Source organism: Nyctibius grandis, chromosome 6 (genome assembly GCF_013368605.1).
Source record: "Nyctibius grandis isolate bNycGra1 chromosome 6, bNycGra1.pri, whole genome shotgun sequence".
Lineage (NCBI taxonomy): Eukaryota > Metazoa > Chordata > Aves > Nyctibiiformes > Nyctibiidae > Nyctibius > Nyctibius grandis.
Window position 1 is genome coordinate 1,663,841 of NC_090663.1, and position 15,998 is coordinate 1,679,838.

Sequence of the window (15,998 nt, forward strand, 5' to 3'; positions counted from 1 at the left end):
AAAATAAACACAGGCTGATTCCCCCACAGATGGGGAAGAAAGGGCTCGGGCGGCTGAGGTGGGAAGAAGTTCATCTCTGCAAACGAGAAGTGCTTGAAAACAAACTCGAACAAACCAACCCCCCCCAGCTCGTTAGATAATTCAGCTCACTGCTAACAAAGCAACACAACCCTGCTCCTCTAATGGGTTCTAGCTTTGACACGACCAACTCAGCTGCTCAAGAGGGTGCTGGCTAAATGGGGTGTCAGAAGCAAAGAACAGGAGCTGTGTGCGATGAGGGGTGTAAGAGGATGGAGCTACGGGCACGGTGCTCCAACAAGAACAACAAGAACAAGTGCTGGGTCTTACACTTGGGCCACAACAACCCCACGCAGCTCTACAGGCTGGGGGAAGAGTGGTTAGAAAGAGCCCTGGGGGTGCTGATCGACAGCTGGCTAAACATGAGCCAGCAGTGTGCCCAGGTGGCCAAGAAGGCCAATGGCATCCTGGCCTCTCTTAGGAATAGTGTAGCCAGCCGGTCTGGGGAAGTGATCGTCCCTCTGTACTCGGCACTGGTGAGGCCGCACCTTGAATCCTGTGTCCAGTTCTGGGCCCTGCACTGCAAGAAAGATGTTGAGGTGTTGGAGCGAGTGCAGAGGAGGGCGACCAAGCTGGGGAAGGGTCTGGAGGGTCTGACCTCCGAGGAACGGCTGAGGGAGCTGGGGGTGTTTAGCCTGGAGAAGAGGAGGCTCAGAGGTGACCTTAGTGCAGTCTACAACTACCTGAAGGGAGGTTGTAGCGATGTGGGAGTCGGCCTCTTCTCCCGGGCAACCAGCGATAGGACAAGAGGACACAGCCTCAAGCTTCGCCAGGGGAGGTTCAGGTTGGACATTAGGAAGCATTTCTTCTCAGCAAGGGTCATTAGCCATTGGAAGGGGCTGCCCAGGGAGGTGGTGGAGTCACCATCTCTGGAGGGGTTTAAGAAAAGACTGGACATGGCACTTAGTGCCCTGGTCTAGTTGCCATGGTGGTGTCAGGGCAATGGTTGGACTCGATGATCCCTGAGGGCTCTTCCAACCTGGTTGATTCTGTGATTCTGTGATTCTGGCCACAGCTCACTGGCGAGCGCAGTGCAACACCCAGGCTGTGCGACGGAGCTGGTGCCCCAGGCACATATCCTGCAGCACCTCAGTGCTCCCTGCACAAGGTCCATCCCAGCAAGGTCCTGAGCATCCTCACTCCTGCAGCCCAGCCCGAGCGGTGCCGACAGGACCCTGGCACCTCCCCTTGGCTATGGGGCACTGCCCAGACATGCCCTTGCCCCCAAATCTGCCCCTACGGCCCCGGTGCTGGCTGGCAGAGACAAGCAGGGGGGTGTGATGGCATGGAGTGGTTTCGGGAGAAGGGATGGGGTGGTTTCAGGAGCAGGGTAGACACCAGGGACGGAGAAGAGCTACTGACCACCAGGACAGTGCTGGCATGAGAGCCAGGGTGGGTACCTTCAGCGCAAATCAATTTAGGCTGAGAAGATCAGAGGCTTTCCCCTCTCTAGCGTGGGATGGGCAGGTAGGAAGAGGAAGGGAGGGAAGATTTAAGGAGCTGTAAAATGGAGCATGAAACATTTATGAATGAAGAGGAGATAGTAATAGCAGGAGACAGAAAGTGATCTCTTCAGCTATATTTATCCACTCACGCTCCAGAGCATCCAAGGTTTGTGTCCTCTGAGTTGCAAACAAGCCAAATAACCATGTTTGTGGTCACTGAACGACCTGAACTGCCGGGCCAGCACTGCCCGGGCATAGCGAGGCTGGGGGACGAGGGCCCCGTGCGAGGATGGGAGTGGAGGCAGCGCTGGTGATCCGCTGATCCAATGCACAAGAAACCGAGGGCACAGAGAAAAGTTAAAGTTTTTCTTCTCAGCAAGGGTCATTAGACATTGGAAGGGGCTGCCCAGGGAGGTGGTGGAGTCACCATCTCTGGAGGGGTTTAAGAAAAGACTGGACATGGCACTTAGTGCCATGGTCTAGTTGCCATGGTGGTGTCAGGGCAATGGTTGGACTCAATGAGCCCAGAGGGCTCTTCCAACCTGATTGATTCTGTGATTCTGTAAAAAAAAACAAGCCCTGAGCTGACTTTGCAGGATTGCAAAGCACAACTGACACCGAGGAGCTGCTCTGCAGGTTCCCCCGGTGCACCAGCATCCAGAGAGCTACTCCATGTACAACCCAACGTGCACAGGATGGGCAGGAGAAACACGTTTTTGCTGTAAATCCTTTTCCACTTCCAGCTGGGAAGAGCATAGCAGGGCTTGCACGGAGAATCACAGAATCAATCAGGTTGGAAGAGCCCTCTGGGATCATCGAGTCCAACCATTGCCCTGACACCACCATGGCAACTAGACCAGGGCACTAAGTGCCATGGCCAGTCTTTTCTTAAACACCTCCAGAGATGGTGACTCCACCACCTCCCTGGGCAGCCCCTTCCAATGGCTAATGACCCTTGCTGAGAAGAAATGCTTCCTAAGAAGAGCCTCGCCGCCTCGGTTCATCTTTCCAAGGTGACTCCCTCCCTTCCCTCCACTTCCCTTCCTTGATCTTTCTTTTATATTTAGTTTTTAGCAACTGAAAATTGTTGTCATGGCCCTGTAAATTGCTGTGGTAAGAAAAAACCAGCCATATGACCCTCAGCCTACCAGTGTAAGTACCAAAGGTAGAGATATTAATATGAAAACAATTGGTTTAGCATGCACTGTTTTGTGTTGGGGGACACAGGCCAGCGCTCTCGGCCACCAAGAGTCCAAACCCAACACGTTGGAGTTGCAAAGTTGGGATCAAACTGCTCAAACACCTTTTAAAAATAACAAAGGTCACCTGGACACGACCCTGGGCAACACGCTCCAGGAGAACCTGCTTTGGCAGAGGGTTGGACTGGGTGATCCCCAGAGGTCCCTTCCGACCCCAGCCAGGCTGGGATTGTGTGAAAAGCAGAACCTTCCTGGAGCAGAACAGAGCAAGGGCCTTAAACCGTCACCTCAGCGCCACGATGCCTTCCCTGGGGGCTCCCAGCTATGGGCAGATGCTTGCCCAGGACAAGCTGGACACCAAGGTCCTTGTCCCAAGGCCTGGCTGCCTCCTGCCCAGCCTCGCCGAGAGCACCTCGACCTGATTTTTGGCAGGACTAACCCTCTCACAGAATCGCAGAATCAACCAGGTTGGAAGAGCCCTCTGGGATCATCGAGTCCAACCACCGCCCTGACACCACCATGGCAACTAGACCAGGGCACTAAGTGCCATGTCCAGTCTTTTCTTAAACCCCTCCAGAGATGGTGACTCCACCACCTCCCTGGGCAGCCCCTTCCAATGGCTAATAACCCTTTCTGAGAAGAAATTCTTCCTAATGTCCAACCTGAACCTCCCCTCACCCTGCTCAGCAGCATTTCGACACAACAGGGCGTTTCCTGGCTCGGCTGAGATGCAACAGCCCCAAAACAAGGCTTTCATCACAGCTGCTGCTCTCGGCCACCCCGAAGACCTCCACGAGCCTCGCTGGGCACGTCTGATCACAGCCCCCAAGGACGACAGCTCTGTTAGCCCTCGCATTAAAACTTCCCATCCCAAAACTATCACGGAGCAGCTATTTCCTCTCCACCTTGCTGCAAGGTCTCTTCCTCTCCCAGGCTTAAGGACAGGCGTGCAGAGGACACGGCGGCAGCGATTTGGCCTCGGCTCACGTCTGATAGGGAGCAGCAAACACGCTCTGACCCTGGGCACGACAATCTCTCCCCTTGGAGACGCAGCCAGAAGCCAAGGCCACGGTGGGAACAGCGACGAGCACAAACCACCGCAGCCGAGCGAGCCGGGAGCCCGCAGGCCGCAGCGCGTGCTCCGCTGCTAATGATCTCCCCTCATCTTAATTTAACGAGGGAGGGCGATGGCCACAAGCACGCCGTGGGCTGACAGCAGCCCAGAGGGGCTGGGGGTGGAGATGAGAGCGGGTCTGTGCCTGGGGGAAACAAGAGGACGGTGCCACAGAAAGCACATTACTCTCGCCACACCAAGGAGGGGACGTGATGGGCACAACCAGCAAGGGGAAGGGCAAAGTGCCCGATGTGGGGCTCCCGGAGGGCCTCTGGGTCACCCCAGAGCCAAAGCACATGCAGAGCAATGTCCCCCTGAGCCACCTCCGTCTCAGCCCATTCCTTCCCCCCAGCTGGGCTATTCTCCCTCCCGTGCCACGCAGCTGCAGGCAGCAACGTGGTCGACGAGCTCCTTCTCCGACCAGCTCTGCCAGCCGTCTTGGCCTGGCTCCACCACACCTTCCCCTCAAGCCCAAGGAAATCCCCGTCCCTCTTCCACTGAGCCTTGCCCCAGAACTGAGCTCCATCAGGACATGGGGGAGAGAAGCCTCGGTGGCCTCAATGACTTAGAATCACAGCATGGTTTGGGTTGGAAGGGACCTTAAAGATCATCTAGTTCCAACCCCGTGGCAGGGACACCTTCCACTAGACCAGGTTGCTCCAAGCCCCATCCAACCTGGCCTTGAACACTGCCAGGGAGGGGGCAGCCACAGCTTCTCTGGGCAACCTGGGCCAGGGTCTCACCACCCTCACAGCAAAGAATTTCTTCCTCACATCTCATCTCAATCTCTCCTCTTTCAGTTTAGAACGGTTCCCCCTCGTCCTATGACTCCATGCCCTTGTAAAAAGCCCCTCTCTCGCTTTCCTGTAGCCTCCTCAGGTACTGGAAGGTGCTAGAAGGTCTCCCTAGAGCCTTCTCTTCTCCAGGCTGAACAGCCCCAACTCTCTCAGCCTGTCTCCAGAGCAGAGGGGCTCCAGCCCTCCGGGCATCTTCGTGGCCTCCTCTGGACTTGCTCCAACTACGAGGAACTAGGACTTCAGCTAGAAAAGTTTAGCACCCAGAGGAAAGGTTTTGTACCTCGAGGACGTTCTTTGCTGATGGAGAGCAAGAAGGAGGGTGTCTCGTTCCTGCTGCCAGGGTGGAGATGCTGCAGCTGCCCGGGCGAAGGGCTGCAGGCAAAGCCAGACCCCTCCGAGCAACCGGCCCCTCCGCAGCTGGGGAGGGGCAGGAGCAAGTAAAGGGAACAGTGGCAGGGGCAGCTTTGGGGAATTTGGAGCTGGGCTCATTTTGCACCACAAGACAAGCTCCCTGTCGCAGAGACACCAAAGGCCACCCGCTGCCGTCGCACCCCGTCCGAGGCAGCAGCCAGCAAGCAACTGCAAGTCACTGCAGGGAAACGCCAGAGCCAGGAATCACAACTCCTCTGCTACACTTACTGTCCCCTTGCCCACGGGATCCCAGCGCTGCAAAGCCCTGAATTTTGCTCTCCAGAGACCGAGCTCCGGCAGCCCGGGGTTTGCACGGCCAGCAGAGCTTCGCCCTGGGAGGCTCATGGCTCTAACCTTCCCCATTTGTGAGGGGCTGTGAGGTCTTGGGGGAAGAAAGCAAATGAAAATGAGATTTCAAACGGGTAGAAAGGAGGTAACGACAATTCTCTTTTTAATATACCCAGCCCAGGAAAGCTGGGGTGCCCACTGCCCCTTCCACCATCAGCCTCACAGCCCATGGAGCAAAATCAAGGCCCTTTCGGGCCCCGACGCAGCCAGGTCGAAGGTCCAAGCTCACCATGAGCCGGTAACGTGCGCTGGCAGCCCAGAAAGCCACCCGTGTCCTGGGCTGCATCCCCAGCAGCGTGGCCAGCAGGGCGAGGGAGGGGATTCTGCCCCTCTGCTCCGCTCTCGGGAGACCCCCCCTGCAGTGCTGCGTCCAGCTCTGGGGCCCCAACAGAAGGACACGGAGCTGGTGGAGCGAGTCCAGAGGAGGCCATGGAGATGCTCAGAGGGCTGGAGCCCCTCTGCTCTGGAGACAGGCTGAGAGAGCTGGGGCTGTTCAGCCTGGAGAAGAGAAGGCTCCGGGGAGACCTTCTAGCACCTTCCAGTACCTGAAGGGGCTACAGGAAAGCTGGAGAGGGGCTTTTTACAAGGGCATGGAGTGACAGGACGAGGGGGAACGGTTTTAAACTGAAAGAGGGGAGATTGAGATGAGATCTTAGGAAGAAATTCTTTCCTGTGAGGGTAGTGAGACAGTGGAACAGGACGTCCGCAGGGGACATTTTCTGGGCATTTTTGGGGCATTTTTGTCCTGCCCCAAAAATAAGGCAGGACAGAGAGCTGCAGGGGTAACAAGGGAGGGAGAAGAGCATCCCACCCAGGCAGGGCCACGGCAAAGGGTTTTCCTGGTGCGGTCTGGAGACGCGTGTCAGGCTCAGCAAGAAATAAATGGGTGGAAAAAAAAATAAAGTGAAAAATAAAAGCGCTACACAGCTTCAGTGGGAAGGGAGAAATGATGCTCAACACTTGTTTTGCGTGCCAAGCCCAAGCCTTGGAGCTGGCTGAGCGTGGGACGAGCCTTGGGATGCCCAAAAAGGCCATGAGAGCTCTCAGGCTGCTCTTGGGGGTTGATTTTCTCCTGGGCAAAACACTGAAACAACCAAGACGTTGGGCTGAAGGAGGCAGCTCATAAACACCCCCCGGCCGCCGGCTGACGGCTCGTTCCCGGAGAAGAGTCCAAGTTTGACGGAACATTTTCCATCGAGCTGAAAACAAGGATAAAAACCATCGCCGGTGAAGTTTCCGTGCACCAAAAATCAGCAGGAAAATGAGAGCAAGGTCAACACGCTGACAATCGGGGCCTTTTTTCAAGCAGGGTCCCATTCCAACTGGCAGCAGTTTGATGCCCAGGAGTGAGGACTGCAGATGGGGTCCTAAAACCCAACGTAGGGCCAACGGTTATCTCCGCTGCACAGGCCTGGGTGCAGTCCCGGAGCGGGGGAGCCTGGGTTTGTTTTGCTGTTTTTTTTTTTTAATCTAGGACTAAAATTTCCTCCTAAACAAAGTCGTTTGCAACGGGGCCAAAGCAGACGTCAGAAGTTGGTCAGAAGCTTACGCAGCTCGCAGAGCCGGACCCCCCAGGGCTCCCCCCAGCCCTTCTCCCACCCAGCTGGACGCACTCCAGCACTCGGGGCTCCCTTCCAAGAACACCAGCGCAGCCCCTTCCACGCTGCAGAGCTGCCACCCGCCCTCGAGACACCTCCCAGCTCCAGGGTTCGAGCGAACGGCGACGCTCGGGGCGCGGGGTGAGAGCTCTGTCACGTTTTCTACGCTCACTTCCATCATCAGGGGCCATAAAAGCTCTTGAGATCCCGAACGGTGCGAGGGGAAGTGAATTTTCCTTCTGCAAGCGAAGCCACAGGAAGGGAGGGAGGCGGAGAGCAAAACTCCTGGGGATCTCCTGCCCCGCAGCCCCGACGCCCTCCAGTAATGGTGCCACTGGGGTGACCAGCAGCTGTGACAGGCAGCACGGGGTCCAGCCACGTTGGACATTGCCCCCGTGGGATTAACACCCCCTGACGTTGAGACCTTTGAGACCACAGAGAGGCTCAGCCTCCCGAAACCATCGCGGGCCCCCCCCGCTTCGCCACCCCCAGCTCCCAGGAGCGCGGCTTCCCTCCTCCCACCCCGGCCCCCGGCGCAGGGCTCGCTCCCCAAACCACCAAGAGGACGGGAAGTTATTTCACATCCTCCCGTGCCAAAACAACGCGCCCCGTCGGCTCGCTCTGAAGTCGGCGCGCGGCGCTGGTTTGAATTAGGCCCCGAGAATTCCGACCCGGCTCCTCCGCCACCGCCCACCCTCCAGGCAGCGCTAATAAAAGCAAAATAAACGCCAGCGGGGAGAAAACAGACACTAACTCCAGGGTTAGTCACAGAATCACAGAATCACAGAATGTCAGGGAGTGGAAGGGACCTCCAAAGATCATCTAGTCCAATCCCCCTGCCGGAGCAGGATCACCTAGATCATGTCACACAGGAACGCGTCCAGGCGGGTTTTGAATGTCTCCAGAGAAGGAGACTCCACAACCTCTCTGGGCAGCCTGTGCCAGTGTTCGGTCACCCTCACCGTAAAGAAGTTTTTCCTCATATTTATGTGGAACCTCCTGTGTTCCAGCTTGCACCCATTGCCCCTTGTCCTGTCAAGGGATGTCACTGAGAAGAGCCTGGCTCCATCCTCTTGACACTTGCCCTTTACATATTTATAAACATTAATGAGGTCACCCCTCAGTCTCCTCTTCTCCAAGCTAAAGAGACCCAGCTCCCTCAGCCTCTCCTCAGAAGGGAGATGTTCCACTCCCTTAATCATCTTCGTGGCTCTGCGCTGGACTCTCTCTAGCAGTTCCCTGTCCTTCTTGAACTGAGGGGCCCAGAACTGGACACAATATTCCAGATGCGGCCTCACCAGGGCAGAGGAGAGGGGGAGGAGAACCGAATTCCTGGGGTCCGGGGAGCCAGCGGGGACGCTCCCGGAGGCGTCCAGCAGCCCGGCCAGGTCTGCACAAAACAAAGCTCAAAAAAAACTTCTTCCCTAAAGGAATTTCATCCCCATTCCTGCATTTCTCTGCCTGGCAAAAGCTAGAAAACATCGTTATTGTTTTAAAAAGAACGGCAAATCCCGCACACGGTTCGGTTCCCCGAGCTGGGGGACCCTCCTGCAGCAGCACCGTGACAAACCGGGTCACCCCGATGGCCCCAGCGACGCGGCCGGGGCTGCAAAGGCTCCGCAGCCATCGGGAGGACAAACCACCGCGGGCATCTGTGCCACAGCTTCCCAGCAGCGACAGACCCCAGGGGGACCCTCCCGGGGTGCAGAGGGACCTCACAGCACCCTGTCCCCCCCAGGACCCCCTTCCCGGGTGGAGGAAGGATCCCGCGATGCCTTGTCCCACGTGACTCCCTTCCAGGGAGGACAGAGGGACCCTGAGACACCTCATCCTCCACAACACCCTTCCTGGAGCACATGTGATGCCGTACCCCCCCATGATGCCCTTCCTGGAGCACCCACGGGCCCTGCGACACCCTGCAACGCCCTTCCTGGGTCACACGCGGACCCCATGCCACCCCAATCTCTGTGACACCCTTCCTGGGGCACCCATGGACCCTGTGATGTCCCATCCCCCGTGACACCCTTCTCGGTGCACGCAAGGCCCCTACAATGGTGGGTGACCTCCTGCAAAGCCCTTCCTGGGGCACACCTGGACCCCATGACACCCTGGTCCCTGTGACACCCCCCCCCAGGGTGTCCATGGGCCCTGTGATGCCCAACCTCCTGCAACGTCCTTCCTGGGGCACACATGGACCCCATGACACGCCATCCGCTGCGATGCCCTTCCTGGGGCTCACGTGGATCCATGGCACCCATCCTGGGGCACGAAGGGCCCCTGTGATGCCCATTCTGGGGCTCACACCACCCATGACACCCATCCTGGGGCACGCAGGGACCCCGTGACACCCATCCTAGGGCTCACACCACCCATGACGCCCATCCTGGGGCTCACACCACCCATGACGCCCATCCTAGGGCACGCAGGAACCCTGTGATGCCCATCCTGGGGCACTCAGGAACCCCGTGATGCCCATCCTAGGGCTCACACCACCCATGACGCCCACCCTAGGGCTCACACCACCCATGATGCCCACCTTGGGGCACACACCACCCATGACACCCACCCTAGGGCTCACACCACCCATAACGCCCACCTTGGGGCACACACCACCCATAACGCCCACCTTGGGGCACACACCACCCATGACACCCACCCTAGGGCTCGCACCACCCATGACGCCCACCCTGGGGCTCACACCACCCATGACGCCCACCCTGGGGCTCACACCACCCATGACGCCCACCCTAGGGCTCACACCACCCATGACCCACCTTGGGGCACACACCACCCATGACGCCCACCCTGGGGCTCACACCACCCATGACGCCCACCCTGGCGCACGCAGGGACCCCACGACGCCCATCCCAGAGGCCTCCCCGGCTCTGCCCCCCACGGGTGTCGGGCAGGAGCCACTCACCGCTCATCGGGCGCGCGGCCCTGCTGCAGGGCGGGCTCCAGGGCCACCAGGGCCTGGCCCAGGAACCGGTCCATGCCCACCAGGGCCCGGTGCATGACGGTGAGCACCAGGCCGCCGCGGGCCGGGGCGCCCAGCTCGGGGGGCAGCTCGAAGGCGCACTCCTCTCGCCACTCGGGGCTGCCGGTGCTCTTCTCGGCCACCGAGGTGCTGTACTTCTCGCGGCCCAGCTGGATGATGGTGTAGGCGTCGCTGGTGCCCGGTTTGCCGCCGCCTTTGCACCGCAGCCCGCGGGCCCGCACCACCGTCACCTGGACGTGGGTGGGCAGCCAGGCCGGGGACCCCTCGGCGGGAAGCGCCGCCGCCCGCAGCAGCGCCATGGCAGGACGCTGAGGAGGCGCCGGGCCGGACCGAACCGGACAGAACCGGACCGGACCGGACCGGGCCCCGCGCCGCCGCCGCCGCTGCCGCAGCCGGGCCGCAGCGCGAGCGCCACCGGCCGCCCCGCCCTGCCCTAAGCCCCGCCCCCGCCGGCTCTAACCCCGCCCCCGCGCCCTCCCGTAGCCCCGCCCCGAGGCCCCGCCCCGCCGCACCGGAGGGGTCGGGGCGGGGGGCGCGTGCACCGGGGGGGGGCGGGGCGTGCCCCGGGGGGCCGGACACCGCGGGGGGGGGGGCGCGGGGCTGAGCACGCAGCGGGCTGGGCCACCGCAAAGGCACCGTGGGCCACCGGCGGGGCGGCGGGACGTGCCCCGCGTCCCCCCCCGGGCATGGCCCCCTGCCCCACGGTGTGTGCGCGAGGTCATGCGTGTGCGTGTGTGCAAGTGTGTGCGTGTGTGTGCATACGTGTGCAAGCACGAGCATGTGTGTCCATGCATGTGCAAGGGCATGCGTGTGTGTGCGAGCATGCGCATACATGTGCAAGCATGTGTATGTGTGTGCATGTGTGCGTGCAAGAGCGTGCGTGCACAAACGTGCACGTGTGTGCACATGTGTGCAAGCATGTGCGGATACGTGCATGTGTGTGCGTGTGCGTGCATACATGTGCAAGCATGAGCATGTGTGTCCATGCATGTGCATTTATGCATGTGCAAGGGCATGCGTGTGTGTGCAAGCATGTGCATACATGTGCAAGCATGTGCATGTGTGTGCGTGTGTGTGTGTGCAAGTGTGGGCACGTGTGTGTGCATGTGCGTGTGTGTGCATGCAAGCGTGTGCGTGCACAAGCATGTGCGTGTGTTCCTGTGTGTGCACGTGTGTGCAAGCGTCTGTGTGCACGTGTGTGCAAGCGTGTGCATGCACTTGCATGCATGTGCAAGTGTGAGCATGTGTGTCCATGCATGTGCAAGTGTGTGTGCAAGTGTGTGCGTGTGCGGGTGTGTGCATACATGTGCAAGCATGAGCATGTGTGTCAACGCACATGCAAGAATGAGCATGTGTGTCCATGCATGTGCAAGGGCATGCGTGTGTGTGCAAGCATGTGCATGCATGTGCATGGGTGTGCAAGTGTGTGTGTGCACACAAGTGTGGGCACATGGGTGCATGCGTGTGTGTGTGTATGTGCGTGCAAGAGCGTGCGTGCACAAACGTGCATATGTGTGCAAGCATGTGCGGATATGTGCATGTGTGTGTATACATGTGCAAGCATGAGCATGTGTGTCCATGCATGTGCATTTATGCATGTGCAAGGGCATGCGTGTGTGTGCAAGCATGTGCATACATGTGCAAGCATGTGCATGTGTGTGCAAGCGTGCGCAAGTGTGTGTGTGCAAGTGTGGGCACGTGTGTGTGCATGCAAGCGTGTGCGTGCACAAGCATGTGCGTGTGTTCCTGTGTGTGCACGTGTGTGCAAGCGTGTGCATGCACGTGCATGCATGTTCCAGTGCAAGTGTATGTGTCCATGCACATGCAAGTGTGAGCATGTGTGTCCATGCATGTGCAAGTGTGTGTGCAAGTGTGTGCATGTGCGGGTGTGTGCACACATGGACAAGCATGAGCACATGTGTCAACACACATGCAAGAATGAGCATGTGCATCCATGCATGTGCAAGGGCATGCGTGTGTGTGCAAGCATGTGCATACATGTGCAAGCATGTGCATGTGTGTGCAAGCGTGTGCGTGTGTGTGTGGGCAAGTGTGGGCACGTGTGTGTGCAAGCAAGCATGTGCGTGCACAAGCGTGTGCATGTGTGCATGTGTGTGCACGTGTGTGCAAGCGTGTGCATGCACTTGCATGCATGTGCAAGTGTGTGCGTGTGCAGGTGTGGGCATACACGGGCAAGCATGAGCATGTGTGTCAACACACGGGCAAGAATGAGCATGTGTGTCCATGCATGTGTGTCCGTGCATGTGCAAGGGCATGCGTGTGTGTGCCAGCATGTGCACACATGTGCAAGCATGTGTATGTGTGCTCAAGTGTATGTGTGCAACCATGTGTGCGTGTGTGCAAGTATGGGCGTGTGTGTGTGTGCAAATGTGGGCACATGTGTGTATGCAAATGTGGGCACGTGTGTGTGCATGTGCGTGTGTGTGCAATCATTTGTGTGCACAAACGTGCATGTGTGCATGTGTGTGCACATGTGTGTAAGCGTGTGCATGCACTTGCATGCATGTGCAAGTGTGAGAGTGTATGTCCATGCACGTGCAAGTGTGAGCATGTGTGTGTGCAAGCGTGTGCATGTGTGTGCGTGTGTGTGCACACATGGACAAGCATAAGCATGTGTGTCAACACACGTGCAAGAATGAGCATGTATGTCCATGCATGTGCATCCATGCATGTGCAAGGGCATGCGTGTGTGCAAGCATGTGCATACATGTGCAAGCATGTGTATGTGTGCTCAAGTGTGCGTGTGCAAGCATGTGCGTGCAAGCGTGTGTGTGCAAGTGTGTGTGTGCGCAAGTGTGGGGGTGGGGGTGTGTATGCATGTGCATGTGTGTGCATGTGTGTGCATGTGTGCGTGCAACCGTGTGCATGTGCGTGCACAAGCGTGTGCGTGTGTGCATGTTTGTGCACATGTATGCAAGTGTGTGCATGTGTGTGCACGTGTGTGCAAGCGTGTGCATGCACGTGCAAGTGTGAGCATGTGTGTCCATGCATGTGCAAGTGTGCATGGGTGTCCATGCACGACCACGCACACGCATGTGTGTGCAAGCATGTGCACACGTGTGCAAGCATGTGCGTGTGTGTGCAAGCGTGTCCGTGTGTGTGCAAGCATATGCATCCACTTGCACGCGTGTGGAGGTGCGAGCACGTGTACCCGTGCAACGCAAGAATGAGCACGTGTGTCCATGCGTGTGCATACATGTGTGTGTGTGCCCACGCCCACACATGCACACGCAAACCTACGCACGCACGCGCACACACCATTTGCTGCCAGAGCAGCCCCGGCACCCCGGGACCACCCCGTGCCCGGCGCTCTGCGGAGCACCCACGGCACCAGGGGGCCCGGGGGCCCCACGGGATCCCGTTCCCGGTGTCCCCACGGGAGTGGGTTCCCGGGGTCCCCATGGGATCCAGTTCCCGGTGTCCCCACGGGATCCGGTTCCTGGTGTCCCTACAGGAGCGGGTCCCCGGTGTCCCCACAGGATCCGGTTCCCGGCGTCCCCACGGGATCCGGTTCCCGGTGTCCCCACACGAGCAGGTTCCCAATGTCCCCATGGGATCAGGTTCCCGGGATCCCCACGGGATCTGGTTCCCAGTGTCCCCATGCGAGCGGGTTCCCGGTGTCACCACGGGATCTGGTTCCTGGTGTCCCCACACTAGCAGGTTCACGGTGTCCCCATGGGATCCAGTTCCCGCTGTCCCCACGGGATCTGGTCCCCGGTGTCCCCACGGGAGCAGGTTCCCGGGATCCCCACGGGATCCGGTTCCCAGTGTCCCCATGCGAGCGGGTTCCCGGTGTCACCACGGGATCCGGTTCCTGGTGTCCCCACAGGAGCAGGTTCCCGGTGTCCCCACAGGATCCGGTTCCTGGCGTCCCCACGGGATCCGGTTCCTGGTGTCCCCACAGGAGCAGGTTCCCGGTGTCCCCACAGGATCCGGTTCCTGGCGTCCCCACGGGATCTGGTCCCCGGTGTCCCCACGGGAGCAGGTTCCCGGTGTCCCCACGCAAGTGGGTTCCTGCTGTCCCCACAGGATCCGGTTCCCGGTGTCCCCACAGGATCTGGTTCCTGGTGTCCCCACACGAGCGGGTTCACAGTGTCCCCACGGGATCCGGTTCCCAGTGTCCCCACGGGATCTGGTTCCTGGTGTCCCCACACGAGCAGGTTCCCGGTGTCCCCATGGGATCCAGTTCCCGCTGTCCCCACGGGATCTGGTCCCCGGTGTCCCCACGGGAGCAGGTTCCCAGTGTCCCCACAGGATCCGGTTCCCGCTGTCTCCACAGGATCCCTCCCGGGGACGCTGGTGCCACCGGGCCCTGCACAACCTTTCCCCTTCCCGCTCCCCTTTAACATCCCGCAGCGTTTCCCACGCAGCGGCGGGGCCGGGGCACAGCAGCGTCCCCGAGGGGGCCCCGACCCTAATAACCCATTAAACCCTCTCCGCTGACCCTAATAACTCCATTCCCGACCAAACCCGACGGTCCCCGGCCCCTCAAGCAAGGTCACGCCGAACCGCCGGGCCGGGCTGTGCCGTGCCGGGTTACCGGCACGTCGGGTGCTCCCGGCCGGGTTATGGGGACGAGCTGGGCCCCGGGGCTCCGATGCCACCGAGATAAGGGGCGTTCGGGGCCACCTCGGTTAATGGGACGGCGCTGGGCTGCTCTGCTCTATCGCTCCCATCTCCGGCACCAAACCATCCCCAGGGGCCGGGGCCGCCCGTTCCGCTCGGTGGCGGGGACGCGGGGTGCCCCGGTGGGGTTGCGGGGCGTCGCAGGGGTGCAACGGCCCCTTTGGGGTGGCTACAGCCCCTTTGGGGTTTGCTGTGTCCCCTTTGGGGTTGCTACAGCCCCTTTGGGTTTCTATGCCCCCTTTGAGTTTGCTGTGTCCCCTTTGGGATTTGCTGTGTCCCCTTTGGGGGTGCAACATCCCCTTTGGGATTTGCTATGTCCCCTCTGGGATCCCCATGTGCCCTTTGAGGTTGCTACATCCCTTTTCGGGGTGCTCCATCCCCTTTGGGATTTGCTGTGTCCCCTTTGGGGGTGCAACATCCCTTTTGGGATTTGCTACATCCTCTCTGGGATCCCCACGTCCCCTTTGAAGTTGCTACATCCCCTTTGGGCTTGCTACAGCCCCTTTGGGGGTGCTGTGTCCCCTTTGGGGTTGCTGTGTCCCCTTTGGGATTTCCTACATCCCCTTTGGGCTTTGCTGCATCCCATTTGGGTGTGCAAAGTCCCCTTTTGGGGTGTAACATCCCATTTTGGGTGTGCAACATCCCCTTTGGGACTGCTGTGTCCCCTTTGGGGGTGCAACATCTCCTATGGGATTTGCTACGTTCGCTCTGGGATCCCTGTGTCCCCTTTGGGGTTCTACACCCCCTTTGAGTTTGCTGTGTCCCCTTTGGGATTCCCTACATCTCCTTTGGGGGTTGCTGTGCCTCTTTGGGCGTTGCTGCGTCCCCTTTAGGGGTGCAATGGCCCCTTTGGGGTTTGCTATGTCTCCTCAGGGATTGCTGTGTCCCCTTTGGGATTTGCTGTGTCCCCTTTGGGGATGCAATATCCCCTTTCAGGTTGCCATGGCCCCTTTACGGTTGCTGTGTCCCCTTTGGGATTTGCTTTGTCCCCTTTGGGGGTGCAACATCCCCTTTGGGGTTGCTGTGTCCCCTTTGAGGTTGCTGCGCACCCTTTGGGGTTGCTGTGTCCCCTTTGGAGTTGCTACAGCCCCTTTGGGGTTCTACTTCTCCTTTGGGGTTGCTGTGTCCCTTTTGAGGGTGGAACACCTCCTTTGGGATTTGCTACGTCCCCTCTGGAATCCCTGCGTCCCCTTTGAGGTTGTTACAACCCCTTTGGTGGTGCAAAAATCCCCTTTGGGGTTGCTGTGTCCCCTTTGGGGTTGCTACAGACCCTTTGTGGTTCTACACCCCCTTTGAGATTGTGTTGTCCCCTTTGGGATTTCCTACATCCCCTTTGGGTTTTGCTGCATCCCCTTTAGGGGTG

General features: G+C 59.2%; 1 protein-coding gene across 4 annotated transcripts in view; it reads right to left on the reverse strand.

Annotated features, from left to right (window-relative positions):
- RAB11FIP5 (RAB11 family interacting protein 5) overlaps positions 1-10,369 on the reverse strand; it is a 45,419-nt gene extending 35,050 nt beyond the window's left edge. For all 4 annotated transcript variants that reach the window (XM_068403359.1, XM_068403358.1, XM_068403357.1 and 1 more), the window contains exon 1: positions 9,911-10,369. In XM_068403359.1, the coding sequence (XP_068259460.1) occupies positions 9,911-10,287 (377 nt within the window). In that variant the 5' untranslated portion in view covers positions 10,288-10,369. The remainder of the gene's footprint in view (positions 1-9,910) is intronic.
- Positions 10,370-15,998: the final 5,629 nt, after the last annotated feature.